At 39.4% G+C, this 14644-nt stretch overlaps 1 protein-coding gene across 1 annotated transcript in view; it reads left to right on the top strand.

The window, feature by feature from the left end:
- LOC133535452 (lysyl oxidase homolog 2A-like) overlaps nucleotides 1-14644 on the top strand; it is a 77921-nt gene that overhangs the window by 257 nt on the left and 63020 nt on the right. The window contains exon 2 of the mRNA XM_061875301.1: nucleotides 8876-9165. Within this exon, the coding sequence (XP_061731285.1) occupies nucleotides 8883-9165 (283 nt within the window). The 5' untranslated portion in view covers nucleotides 8876-8882. The remainder of the gene's footprint in view (nucleotides 1-8875; nucleotides 9166-14644) is intronic.

A 14644-nucleotide genomic window follows, 5' to 3' on the forward strand; every position in this document is an offset into this window, starting at 1 on the left:
ATCCATCCATCCATTTTCAACCACATTTTTATTCATTTAAATACAATTAACTTAACTCAAATTAACATTAATGAACTTCAACGTCAAATGGTGAAAGTGAACAAGCTTAAGAAGATCTGTTATTATTTTATCATCACCTTGTTGAGCTGTAGTTTTAATTAGCCCCCCCAATCCCTTTGAAGTTTGATACTAGTGTTATGTACTTTACTTGAGAGCCATTGTTTGTTTAGCACTATTTAAAAATAAAATTAAAATAAATACCAGTCACAACATATAAGTTCCAGTACAATGCATGTGAGTCAAACATTTATGAATACAATAATGTTTTAATTTTTTTAACCAGAGATTATATAAACAACATTGATTGATTGATTGATTGATTGAAGCTTTTATTAGTAGATTGTGCAGTTCAGTACATATTACGTACAATTGACCACTAAAACAGGGGTAGGGAACCTATGGCACTAGAGCCAGATGTGGCTCTTTTGATGACTGTATCTGGCTCTCGGATAAATCTTAGCTGACATTGCTTAACACGATATGTAAAGAATAATTCGATATGTAAAGAATAATTCCCTGGTAATCACAGTGTCAAAAATAAGGTTCAAAATATAAAACGTTCTCATGCATTTTCATCCATCCATCCGGTTTCTACCGCACCTGTTCAAGAAGTCGCAATAATGGTAAGAAGTGTTTTATTTATTGTTGGTTAGCCTCAGAATAACAATGTTGATAAAAAGAGTAAGAAACGTATTATACTCTAAAAATGTTGGTCTTTCTTAAAAATGCACGCATATAGTTGTATTCAGTTTTAAAAATAAATAGATTATATGGCTCTCACGGAAATACTTTTAAAAATATTTGGCTTGTATGGCTCTCTCAGCCAAAAAGGTTCCCGACCCCTGCACTAAATGGTAACACCCGAATACGTTTTTCAACTGGTTTAATTCATGGTAATGTGTGTATACATGTGTATTAGTTTCAAATGTTAGAAATCATGCTTCATGTTCTATTAGGGATGAGTGATACGGCCTAAAATCTACATCGGGATATACTTTTACCATGAATTGATTAAGGTGGATTAACTTAAACAAGTTGAAAAACGTATTCCGGTGTTACCATTTGGTGGTCAATTGTACGGAATATGTACTGTACTGTGCAATCTACTAATAAAAATCTCAAACAAACAATCATTGCTGCCTTATAAGACAGTGGTTCATTTTTTTAATTCAAGTACCCCCTAATCAGAGCAAAGCATTTTTGGTTGAAAAATAAAATACAGCACTATTTCATCAGTTTCTGATTTATTAAATTGTATAACAGTGCAAAATATTGCTCATTTGTAGTGGTCTTTATTGAACTATGGGGACGGCGTGGCGCAGTGGGAGAGTGGCCGTGCGCAACCCGAAGGTCACTGGTTCAAATCCCACCTAGAACCAACCTCGTCACGTCCGTTGTGTCCTGAGCAAGACACTTCACCCTTGCTCCTGATGGGTGCTGGTTAGCTTTGGGGATTGTAATAGAGATCCATCTGGATTCATCAACTTCATTCTAAACATTTCTTCTCAAAAAAATTTATCTTTAACATCAATATTTATGAAACATGTCCACAAAAAAATCTGGCTGTCAACACTGAATATTGCATTGTTGTATTTTTTTTGCACTGTTTATGAACTTACATTCATATTTTGTTGAAGTATTATTCAATAAATATATTTATAAAGGATTTTTTAATTGTTGCTATTTTTAGAATATTTAAACAAAAAAATCTCACATACCCCTTAGCATACCTTCAAGAACCCCCATTTGAGAACCAATGTTCTAAGTAACAAAGACTTCATTTAGAGTTATTTGGACACTAGGGGAACCTATTCTACATAAGTGATAAAGACTTAATTCAGAGTTATTTGGTTAGGGTTATGGTTAGAGGGTTAGGGTTATAATAAGGCTATGCCGAATAAGGCATTAATAAGAACTTAATGACTAGTTAAGAGCCAATATGTTACTAATTTGCATGTTAATAAGCACTTATATTAATGGTGAATATGTTCCCCATACTAAAGTGTTACCATGTTTTTTTTGCTGGTGCACAAAATGAACAAAACCAACACAGTGCATAAACTCCCAACAAATTACACACCTGGGTCGGGAACCTTTTTGGCTGAGAGAGCCAAGAATCCAAATATTTTAAAATGTATTTCCGTGAGAGCCGTATAATAACTGAACGCATGCATTTTTAAGTAAGACCAACATTTCTAGATTATAATAGGTCTCTTATTCTTTGTAATAACATTGTTATTCTGAAGCTAACTGTAGAGGGGGCGTGGCCTGCGGGACTGCAGCGAAGCGGGTTGTGGCCAGGACCGACCAGCCTCGAAATCAGCAACAGGTGCATAGAAGGCCCACCTGGGCCTTTTTATCTCATTTATAAGCAGCAGCCAGGAGGAGAGACGGGGTTAGGGCTGGAGCCAGAGTGCGAGCGAGAACGAAAGAGGAAAAAGACAATCGCTGGAAAGCAACTGAGAGACTTATTGAAAAATAAAAAAATTTCGTAGCACTGAAACAGGCTCTCATGTCGGTGCTTGGTGGTCTGAAGATACCCCAGGAGGGCAAACCCTAAACTAACCGATATTAAATAAATCACTTCTTACCCTTATTGCAACTTCTTGAACAAGTGCGGTAGAAAAAAGGATGGATGGATTCAAATGCATGAGCATGTTTTATATTTTGAACATTATTTTTAACAGTCTCAGCTCAGATTTATCCGAGAGCCAGATGCAGTTATCAAAAGAGCCACATCTGGCTCGCGAGCCATAGGTTCCCTACCCCTGAGTCAGCTGTTGCCGTATCCGTAATACGCCGATAGGGAGAAGTTTGTATTTACACGATGAGTCGGGTGTGTTTTGACCTCCGCCGAACCCCTGAGGCCGACTCACCGAACCCCTAGGGTTCGATCGAACCCTGGTTAAGAACCACTGTTCTAACACAACCTCGTGGTCAACAGTTTTAGGGACTCGTTTTTCCTGAAAGTTTCTTGAACTTTGGAAATTCTACTGTATTGAATGCTGTTTTGGATGTTTGAATATTCATGCTTTTTCCAAATCCAAATAAGAGGGATGAAACTGATCAGAAGGAGAAAGCCATTTGTGGTGTGTGGTAATGTAACCCAGAACAGTTTTTTAAAGAGTTCTATTTGGCTTAGTCACTGCCAGATATAATTTCAATTTACAGTATCAAGAAAAATACTGCCAAACAGAGATGTTACTTATTTGCTAACCATCTCTCTTTCTCAGTGACGGCCTAATAGAGAGCAAATGTTGGCTCCTGCAGGGACAGTCCTGCCCCGCTCGTTTATCTCAACAACACCCGGAGGCTCCTCGGCTGAGGTTCAGGGGAAAGTTGACTCCACCTCCATATTTCAAGACCAACCATTATGGTGTCAAAGGAGGGACCCAAATGCCCCTCGGGAGGAATGTTCCAGGACTAAACGAGGGGGGCGGAGGACAGTCCAAGTGACAGGGAGACCTCCACGTCACTTTACAGCTTTTAGAGTTGACGTCATAGCAACCGGCAAACAAAGCTGAGTGGGAGCACGCAGGAGAAAGTAACCTGGGGAGCATGTCCAGTAAATCACAGTTCTGCGTGAGACATATGCTTCCTCGGGATTAAACATCTGTTTGACAGTTTAGCGTGAGGAAGGAGTGATGCTCAATATTGGCATGCACTGTCTATGTACAGTAGGCACTATCTAACCACATACCAATATAACTACAGGCCGCGGAATTTCACTTTTTAAGGTCAAGGCAAGTGTTCCCTTAAAGTAATGCTCATATTTTAAGGCGCCAAGGCAAATTAGAAGGACTCCAAGGCAAACATTATTTTCTTTCCAGGCAGGGGCTCCAAAGCATGCATGCATAAATTTTATATATATATATATATATATATATATATATATATATATATATATATATATATATATATATATATATATATATATTAGGGCTGGGCAACGATTAAAAATTTTAATCGAAGTTAATCGCACTATTTCTCCGATTAATCGCAATTAACTGCATTGTATACGTAAAGCCCAATAATGAATTCAAAAGTAGTGTGTAGTGCACCTTTATTGGAATATTCTCCCACATGAACAAAAGCCCCAAAACATTTGTTGTGCAAACACAATTTAGATCAGTCCTTGTTAAACAGTAGCAGTTAAATAGCATATTTTATGAAAATCAACTCAAAAAATGTAAATACAAACATTTAAGCTTATTGCCACTGCCAGGGTATTTAAGTTATCCTGTTTGTTATGGAAAATAAATATAATCTACATACAAATCTCTGAGCCACAATCATAACATCTGAACAGGCAACTTCTGAGGTAACAGCAGAAATATTTTTTTTATCAGGGACCTTATGTTTAAAAAACCTATATTATAGGTAGTGGGCTGTTTTAGGGAATTGTGGATCAAATTATCTGTAGTAGCAATATTAATAATGTTGTGTTTATTCTGCGTAGTGCACTTAAAATAATTATGACCATATCTAGGAATTGATATGATGGGAATTTTCCGATTGTTTGCTTGGTGCTTTGATAAACTGAACGCATATACATGGTACTATATTGTGATGTTATGAGCCGGGGAAAAAAATAACTACCCTACCCAGCATGCAACAGGAGTGACGAGCATGCGCGATAGTCCGGTATAGGTTGTGTCGCCATGACGGCATCTTGTATGTTGTGATATGCACGCTCTGAAAGTAAACGTTAAGAACTCAGCCAACACTCCTGGTCTGCATTATTCATAAATAGACAGACAACACATATACTCCGCTGCTTCACAGGCCGCTGGATGTAGCCGGCAAAGTATTCCCATGCTAGCTAGCCGGTCTAGCAAGCACGCGTCATTCAGTCCAAAACGGCCCGATCTATCCACATTCAGAATTGTCTGGCGGTCGTAAGTGATCCCGGAGTGACCACGCTGTAAGCCAGCCATGAAATTTGCAGAATTGTCCGGTATTTTTGCCAAATGTTCCATCTTTACCAAGAGCCCCTCGACGCCGAAGTACATCCAGGAGATGCCATCTTGTTAAGAAAAGGCGTTAACAAAATAAAAGCATGTAAACAACATACGCAAATGTGCGATAAAATAATTGTCGGCGTTAATAGATTGATGAGTTAACGCGTAATTAACGCATTAATTTGCCCACCCCTAATATATATATATATATATATATATATATATATATCAGTGGTTCTTAACTTGGGTTCGATCGAACCCTAGGGCAGGGGTAGGGAACCTATGGCTCTAGAGCCAGATGTGGCTCTTTTGATGACTACATCTGGCTCTCAGATAAATCTTAGCTGACATTGCTTAACGCGATAATTATGAATCATTCCGCTGGTAATCACAGTGCTAAAAATAACGTGCACAATATAAAACATTCTCATGCATTTATATCCATCCATCCGTTTCCTACCGCACCTGTTCAAGAAGTCGCATTAATGGTAAGAAGTATTTTATGTCACGATGGGGGGGGGTTGCAGCTTTCTGCGTGGTCGTTCTCCCAGGAAGGCAGACGGACTACTCGGGACATGGCATTTAGGTAAAAACATGATTTAATTTTAACTAAAAAAAATATACGAGCAAAAATCGCTCACAGCGGAGGCACAACTTGGGCTAAAGAACAAAGCTAGCGCATAAACAGACCAAGAACATGAATCAAACAAAACTTACTTGGCATGGCATGAAGCACGGAACTATGGCAAGGCATGAAACAAGTCAGCACAGGGCGACTGACTGGCAAAGACAAGCTTTAATGCTGCCTCTGATTAGTGCTGGGGAAGCAGGTGAGCGGGCATTTTGTCCACCAGAGACAGGTGGACAAGATGAGTAACCAAGGAAACCAGACAAGCTCTAGACAGCACCGACTGACAACAATACATCAAGAGCAGTGTTTTGAGATGATCTAATTTCGCCTATTTGGGGTAAAAATATTTTTTGCACATTAGTAATTATAGTCCGCAATTGATGTATTGTTGTCAGTTGGTGCCGTCTAGAGCGCGTCAGAGTAACTGAGTAACAGTCTTCCTTATCAGTAGGTGGCAGCAGGTAGCTAATTGCTTTGTAGATGTCGGAAACAGCGGGAGGCAGGGTGCAGGTAAAAAGGTGTCTAATGCTTAAACCAAAAATAAACAAAATGTGAGAGCCGCTAAGAAAAGGTATTTAAGCTTAGGGAAGGCTATGCAGAACAAAACTATAACTGAACTGGCTACAAAGTAAACAAGAACAGAATGCTGGACGACAGCAAAGACTTACTGCAAAGACAATGTACATCCGAACATGACATGACAATCAAAAATGTCCACACAAAGAAAGATAAAAACAACTGAAAAATTCTTGATTGCTAAAACAAAGTAGATGCGGGAAATATCGCTCAAAAGAAGACATGAAACTTCTACAGGAAAATTACCAAAACAAAGAGAAAAAGCCACCCATATAGAAGCGCAAGACAAGAACTAAAACACTAGAGCTATATAGATGCATGCTTGGTTATGGTTTAACGTCATATCCAACAATTGCAACAACGACTTTTTACTGTCAACTGAGTTTCAAAAACTAAACTGAACTGGCTACAAAGTTAACAAAAACATAATGCTGGACGACAGCAAAGACTAACACAAAGTATATCCGAACATGACATGACAATCAGCAATGTCCCCACAAAGAAAGATAAAAACAAATGAAATATTATTGATTGCTAAAACAAAGCAGATGCAGGAAATATCGCTCAAAGGAAGACATGATACAGCTCCAGGAAAATACCGAAAAAAGCCACCAAAGTAGGAGCGCAAGACAAGAAGTAAAACACTACAAAGAAGAAAACAGCAAAATACTCAAAATAAGTCAGAGGGTGATGTGACAGTACACTTACTTTGAGACAAGAGCTATATTGTTATGGTTTAAAATCACATCCAACAATTACGACAACGACTTTTTACGTCAACTGAGTTTCGCTTTTTAATGATTTCTGCTGGTGGTGTGCCTCCGGATTTTTTTCAACGCCCATGCCACGTATGTTTGGGGGTTTTTTATGTCACAGTTATTGAGTTTTGTTTTTTGTCCATAGTTCTGCCTTTGTGCTAGTTTTTGTTTCCATTAGTCACGTTTGTTCTCCTTCCTTGTGCGCGCCTTTTGTTTGCTCCCTTTTTTGTAGTTTGTTAGTGGTAAAATAAAAGTTGTCTTTACCTTCACGCCATCTCCGGTCCAAGTTCACTTGCATCTCGGGAAAACAACCACCCCATAGTCCACGTATTGAAAGAGAGCAAGCCAGGAGCAGGTATGCAAATAGCTAAGCTAATCGCTAAACAAGCTGTAAACAACACCAATAAAGTAAACTCAATAGACCATGTGTCACCAGCGCGGGCACCAGGTCGCCCGTAAGGACCAGATGAATCGCCCGCTGGCCTGTTCTAAAAATAGCTCAAATAGCAGCACTTACCAGTGAGCTGCCTCTATTTTTTAAATTTTATTTATTTACCAGCAAGCTGGTCTCGCTTTGCTCAACATTTTTAATTCTAAGAGAGACAAAACTCAAATAGGATTTGAAAATCCAAGAAAATATTTTAAAGACTTGGTCTTCACTTGTTTAAATAAATTCATTTATTTTTTTACTTTGCTTCTTATAACTTTCAGAAAGACAATTTTAGAGAAAAAAGACAACCTTAAATATGATTTTAGGATTTTTAAACACATATACCTTTTTACCTTTTAAATTCCTTCCTCTTCTTTCCTGACAATTTAAATCAATGTTCAAGTATTTTTTTTTTATTTATTGTAAAGAATAATAAATCCATCCATCCATTTTCTACCGCTTATTCCCTTTTAATGAATACATTTTAATTTCATTCTTCATTTTAGTTTCAGTTTTTTTGACGAAAAATATTTGTGAAATATTTCTTTAAAATCAGTATGATTAGAATTCAAAAAAAATATTCTGGCAAATCTAGAAAATCTGTAGAATAAAATTTAAATCTTATTTCAAAGTGGATTCTAACCTATTTAAAACATGTCATTAAAATTCAAAAATTAATCTTAATCAGGAAAAATTACTAATGTTCCATAAATAATTTTTAAATTTTTTTCAAAAAGATTCGAATTAGCTGTTTTTTCTCTTCTTTTTTTCGGTTGAAATTTGAATTTTAAAGAGTCAAAATTGAAGATAAACAATGTTTCAAAATGAAATTTTCATTTTTTTCGTGTTTTCACTTTTAAACCGTTCAATTAAGTGTTTTTTTCATCATTTGTTCTCTACAAAAAGTCTTCCGTAAAAGGAAAAAAAATGTACGACGGAATGACATGCAGAAATACCCTTTTTTATTATATATATATATATATAGAGAGAGAGAGAGAGAGAGAGAGAAAGAGAGAGAGAGAGAGAGAGAGAGAGAGAGAGAGAGAGAGATTTATTTATTAAAGGTAAATTGAGCAAATTGGCTATTTCTGGCAATTTATTTAAGTGTGTATCAAACTGGTAGCCCTTCGCATTAATCAGTACCCAAGAAGTAGCTCTTGTTTCAAAAAGGTTAGTGACCCCTGCAATAGACCGTAAGAATTTTTACAAAATACAGTTAATATCAGTATTAGTTTTGGCCTCGTGGAGGGTGGGTGTGGTAGTTCAATCAATCAATCAATGTTTACTTATATAGCCCTAAATCACGAGTGTCTCAAAGGGCTGGACAAGCAACAATGACATCCTGGGCTCAGATCCCACATCAGGGCAAGGAAAAACTCAACCCAATGGGATGACAATGAGAAAGCCTAGTTGTGGGCATAAAACAACGCTCACCTAAATCCCTGCTTTGTCCCTTCAGCTGCATCATGTTGCACCCAGCAGTGACAGCGGGCCTCCTCTGCACCATGTTGTGCACGTGGCTCCCGTGCAGCGCCCAAACCGAGTCCGGCGCTGCGTCCATACAGCTGCGCCTGGCCGGGGTGAAGCATAAAAAACACGAGGGGCGAGTGGAGGTCCTCTACAAAGGCCAGTGGGGCACCGTCTGTGACGACGACTTCTCCATCTACGCGGCCCAGGTGGTGTGCCGGGAGCTGGGCTTCGTGGATGCCGTGTCATGGTCGCCCTCCTCCAAGTACGGCAGAGGAGAAGGTGAGATTGCCGTGACTTCATATTATCCTCGCAAAAAAACTTTCGAGGTGAGCCTCAAATTACGTCTTTGTAACATGGCGGAAATTAATTAATGACTTTTTGTCCTGTTCCAAGTGTTGGGACTGGTAAAAAATAAATAATGATATAAACATAGGGCTGGGCGATATGGCCTTTTTTTTAAATATCTGGATATTTTTAGGGCATGTCACGATACACCATATATATCTGGATATTTTGCCTTAGCCTTGAATGAACACTTGTTTCCTATTCGGGACTCACTTTATCGGGGCACACCTGCACTTTATGATATGTTATGCAACGTACATTTTAAAGTCATAAAGGGGCTCTATTGGGGACGGGCGATATGGCCTTTTATTATTATCTCGATATTTTTGAAGCCATATCACGATACACCATATATATCTGGATATTTTGCCTTAGCCTTGAATTAACACTTGATGCATATAATCACAGCAGTATGATGATTCTATGTAGATTAAAACATTCTTCTTCATACTGCAATAATGTATGCTACTTTTAAACTTTCATGCAGAGAGGGAAACCACAACTAAGCCAATTTACCAAAAGTGTATTCATTAAACCAGTGGCACAAACATTCATGTCATTTCAAAACAGAAAGTGCAAGATTGTCAGAGACATTTTAAAACAAGCTATTAGTGCACTTTTGTGCATGATGTCACTAAGATGATATATCAAAAACACTAAATTAAAAGTGCACTTTTTGTACAGAACGCCACTACAATAGTTTAAAACAAATAAAGTGCACTTTTGTGCATGATGTCACCCAAGATATTTCAATAACTGTCAAATAAAAATGAGCTGCATAATAGGAAATCAAATAGTGTATGTCCTTTGTTATGTGGTAGGTTCCTGCGGACGTTATCTCCTTCTGTTGTTGACTATTTGTTTCATCTGGAAATGGTTGCTTGGGCATTTTGATGGTGTGGCACCGAACTGAGATTTTGACATGCAGAGTTTCAAGCACTCTTCATTCTCTAGCGGGTGACTATTTTCAAATGATGCTACATATTAGCAGTAATGCTAGGCGCAGTGGCAGACTGGCCGTGCGCAACCCGAGGGTCCCTGGTTCAATCCCCACCTAGTACCAACCTCGTCACGTCCGTTGTGTCCTGAGCAAGACACTTCACCCTTGCTCCTGATGGGTGCTGGTTAGCGCCTTGCATGGCAGCTCCCTCCATCAGTGTGTGAATGTGTGTGTGAATGGGTAAATGTGGAAGTAGTGTCAAAGCGCTTTGAGTACCTTGAAGGTAGAAAAGCGCTATACAAGTACAACCCATTTATTATTATTTACTTTTGAACTTTCATGCAGAGAGAGAAATCACAACTAAGCCAATTTACCAAAAGTGTATTAATTAAACCAGTGGCACAAACATTCATGTCATTTCAAAACAGGAAGTGCAAGATTGTCAAAGACATTTTAAAACAAGCTATTACTGCACTTTTGTGCATGATGTCACTAAGATGACATATCAAAACAACACTCAATTAAAGTGCAATTTTTGTACATAACGCCGCTACAATAGTTTAAAACAAATAAAGTGGACTTTTGTGAATGATGTCACACAAGATGTGTGGAGACAGTGGAGGAGTTCAAGTGCCTAGGAGTCTTGTTCACGAGTGAGGGAAGAGTGGATCGTGAGATCGACAGGCGGATCAGTGCGGCGTCTTCAGTAATGCGGACGTTGTATCGATCCATTGTGGTGAAGATGGAGCTGAGCCGGAAGGCAAAGCTCTCAATTTACCGGTCGATCTACGTTCCCATCCTCACCTATGGTCATGAGCTTTGGGTCATGACCGAAAGGATAAGATCACGGGTACAAGCGGCTGAAATGAGTTTCCTCTGCCGTGTAGCGGGTCTCTCCCTTAGAGATAGGGTGAGAAGCTCTGCCATCCGGGAGGAACTCAAAGTAAAGCCGCTGCTCCTCCACATGGAGAGGAGCCAGATGAGGTGGTTCGGGCATCTGGTCAGGATGCCACCCGAAAGCCTCCTTAGGGAGGTGTTTAGGGCACGGCCAACCGGTAGGAGGCCACGGGGAAGACCCAGGACACGTTGGGAAGACTATGTCTCCCGGCTGGCCTGGGAACGCCTCGGGATCCCCCGGGAAGAGCTAGACGAAGTGGCTGGGGAGAGGGAAGTCTGGGTTTCCCTGCTTAGGCTGTTGCCCCCGCGACCCGACCTCGGATAACCGGAAGAAAATGGATGGATAGATGATTGATTGATTGATTGAACTTCATGCCCAAGACCAACAGACAACATTCACACTCACATTCACAACTACTGCACAAAATCCCATTTTCATTCAAATGTTTGAGGGAAAACTGGGCACAATGCAACTTACAATTTCAATAAAATCTCATCGGCCTGTGAATGCAATTCCCAAAAGACTTTTAAACAATAATTTAAAACAGCAATACAGGTTTGTCACTACTGGAAACATGTTTAGTATTGGCAGGGAAAAGCCAGACAGAGTAAGTCCAGACATATTTTGATTCCAGAATAACTTTTTCTGCTATTCTAAAAATGATCCATGCAGCTATGTAACTGAGCATCTTACACATGGTCACTTTCTTGGTATGATCAGGATGTTCCTCAAAGGGTTTGGTGGTTTTCGCAGTTACTGGTTAGTTGTTGACTCAGCTTGAGTTTGTACAAGACGAGCATGGTCACGGTGGTACTTGGGACTGAAGAGATCTTTATGTGAGTCACTTTGCTATTCTGAATTCTAAACGTGTGTGCAAAAAAATGACGGTGAGTTCAGATCCAAAAGGTTTTGAAGTTTGAAGCTGCATGGTCAAACTTTCACGTGTCGTGTTTTAATGCAAGCTTTAAAGGAGAACTGCATTTTCGGGGGGAATTTTGCCTATTGTTCACAATTATTATGAGAGACAAAACCATATTTGTCCTTTTTTTTTGTTTAATGATTTTAAAGATGATTAAAAAAAACACTTGAAAGATGCAGCTAATGGGAGTCACCGTAGCCTTCAATGCCTTCCAATAACATTTTATTTACACACTGCAAGTCTATATAAAGTTTCCTGTTTTCCACCAGGGATTGGTTTAATGTATGCATTATTTTCACAGACTGGCTTTCTACATGTGGCAGATAAAAACAGCAAAATATGAGCCTTTGGCTACAATTTGGCACATTAACATTGTATATGTCCAATAATGTGCATTAGATAGATGGATAGATAGATAGTACTTTATTTATTCCGTCAGGAGAGTTCCTTCAGGAAAATTAAAATTTTCAGCACATTCCCATTCAAGATCAGACAAACATTACAGGAGACAGAACAGGATTGCTGACGGGTCTGCCGGCTTCTAGCGCCCCTTACAAAAAAAGGTGAGATACAGATAAACAGAGGGGGGAATATAAGATAAAAATTAAATTTTAAAATCGGTCTTAGCCTGGGCCCTGGAAAGGGGGTGCAGACTGAGGCCAAGGGGGGGAAAAAACCTCATAGCCATAGTACACATCCTTCTTACATGTGTGTAAGAGGGAAACATCAAACATCAAAGAACACAGAGGACATTAAAGAGATTAAAGCAGCAGATACAACCAGACACTTCTACATACAGTTATGAATAGAAAGTAAAATAAACATATCCACTGTGGTGGCCTCTGCGGTGTTCCACGCCATCGTCCGCTGGGGTGGAGGGAGCATGGCCAGAGACAGGAGCAGACCCAACAAAGCAACCAAGACAGCCAAATCTACTCTCGGCCAGTGTCCAGTCCGCAGTCATTGTCCCATCTACTATAACAAAGGAGTTGTAGTAGGGCTGGGTGATATATCGATATACTCGATATATAGCGGGTCTGTCTCGCGATATAGAAAATGACTGTATGGTGATAAACGAGTATATGTTCTCACGCAGTTGCTCTTAGCTGCGGACATTACACTACAGGCTCTTTTCACTCTTTCTTGTCTCTCCTTCTCACAGAGACATAAACAAGTGCACCTTCTTACACACGTCATGTGTGCAACGTCACACGCCCTACATGGGTATCATTAGCTGTGATGCTAACGGTGCGTTGCGAGTGGTAATACAAGAGAGAGAGAAGGTGCGAATCTGGTAACAAATGGATAAATAATTATTCTCAAGAAAAACGGCACGGGGTGCATCGTCTGGCGGTGGTTTGGCTTCAAGCGGGAATATGTTGAACAATTACGTGGCAAAAGTAGCACCACTGATAATGCGTAGCATCATTTGAAAAGTCACCCGCTAGAGAATGAAGAGTGCTTGAAACTCCGCATGTCAACATCTTCGGCCGGTGCCACACCAACAAAATGTCCAAGCAACCATTTTCACATCAATACCGCATGAAAAAAATAGTCAACAACAGAAGGAGATAACGTCCGCAGGAACCTACCACATAGCGAAGGACATACACTTGATTGATTTCCTATTATGCAGCTCATTTTTATTTGACACTTATTGAAATATCTTGTGTGACATCATGCACAGAAGTGCACTTTATTTGTTTTGAACTATTGTAGTGGCGTTCTGTACAAAAAGTGCACTTAAATTTTGTGTTGTTTTGATATGTCATCTTAGTGACATTATGCACAAAAGTGCACTAATAGCTTGTTTTAAAATGTCTCTGACAATCTTGCACTTTCTGTTTTGAAATGACATGAATGTTTGTGCCACTGCTTAATAACTGTTTAATAAATACACTTTTAGTTGTGATTTCCCTCTCTGCATGAAAGTTTAAAAGTAGCATATATTAATGCAGTATGAAGAAGAATGTTTGAATGTAGACACATAGAATCATCATACTGCTGTGATTATATGTATCAAGTGTTCATTCAAGGCTAAGGCAAAATATCCAGATATATATGGTGTATCGTGACATGGCCTAAAAATATCGAGATAATAATAAAAGGCCATATCACCCAGCCTTAAGTTGTAGTATACATCTATTAACAATCATATTGGTGTGTTTAGTGGGACAGGCCAACGTTAAGTAGGAGAAAAAACTGGCTTCCTGTGCACTTAAGATGTGACTTTAAGGTTTTACTACTTACGTATAAAATACTACACGGTCTAGCTCCATCCTATCTTGCCGATTGTATTGTACCATATGTCCCGGCAAGAAATCTGCGTTCAAAGGACTCCGGCTTATTAGTGATTCCCAAAGCCCAAAAAAAGTCTGCGGGCTATAGAGCGTTTTCCGTTCGGGCTCCAGTACTCTGGAATGCCCTCCCGGTAACAGTTCGAGATGCCACCTCAGTAGAAGCATTTAAGTCTCACCTTAAAACTCATTTGTATACTCTAGCCTTTAAATAGACTCCCTTTTTAGACCAGTTGATCTGCCGTTTCTTTTCTTTTTCTTCTATGTCCCACTCTCCCTTGTGGAGGGGGTCCGGTCCGATCCGGTGGCCATGTACTGCTTGCCTGTGTATCGGCTGGGGACATCTCTGCGCTGCTGAT

The sequence above is a fragment of the Nerophis ophidion genome, linkage group LG16, assembly GCF_033978795.1.
Source record: "Nerophis ophidion isolate RoL-2023_Sa linkage group LG16, RoL_Noph_v1.0, whole genome shotgun sequence".
NCBI lineage: Eukaryota > Metazoa > Chordata > Actinopteri > Syngnathiformes > Syngnathidae > Nerophis > Nerophis ophidion.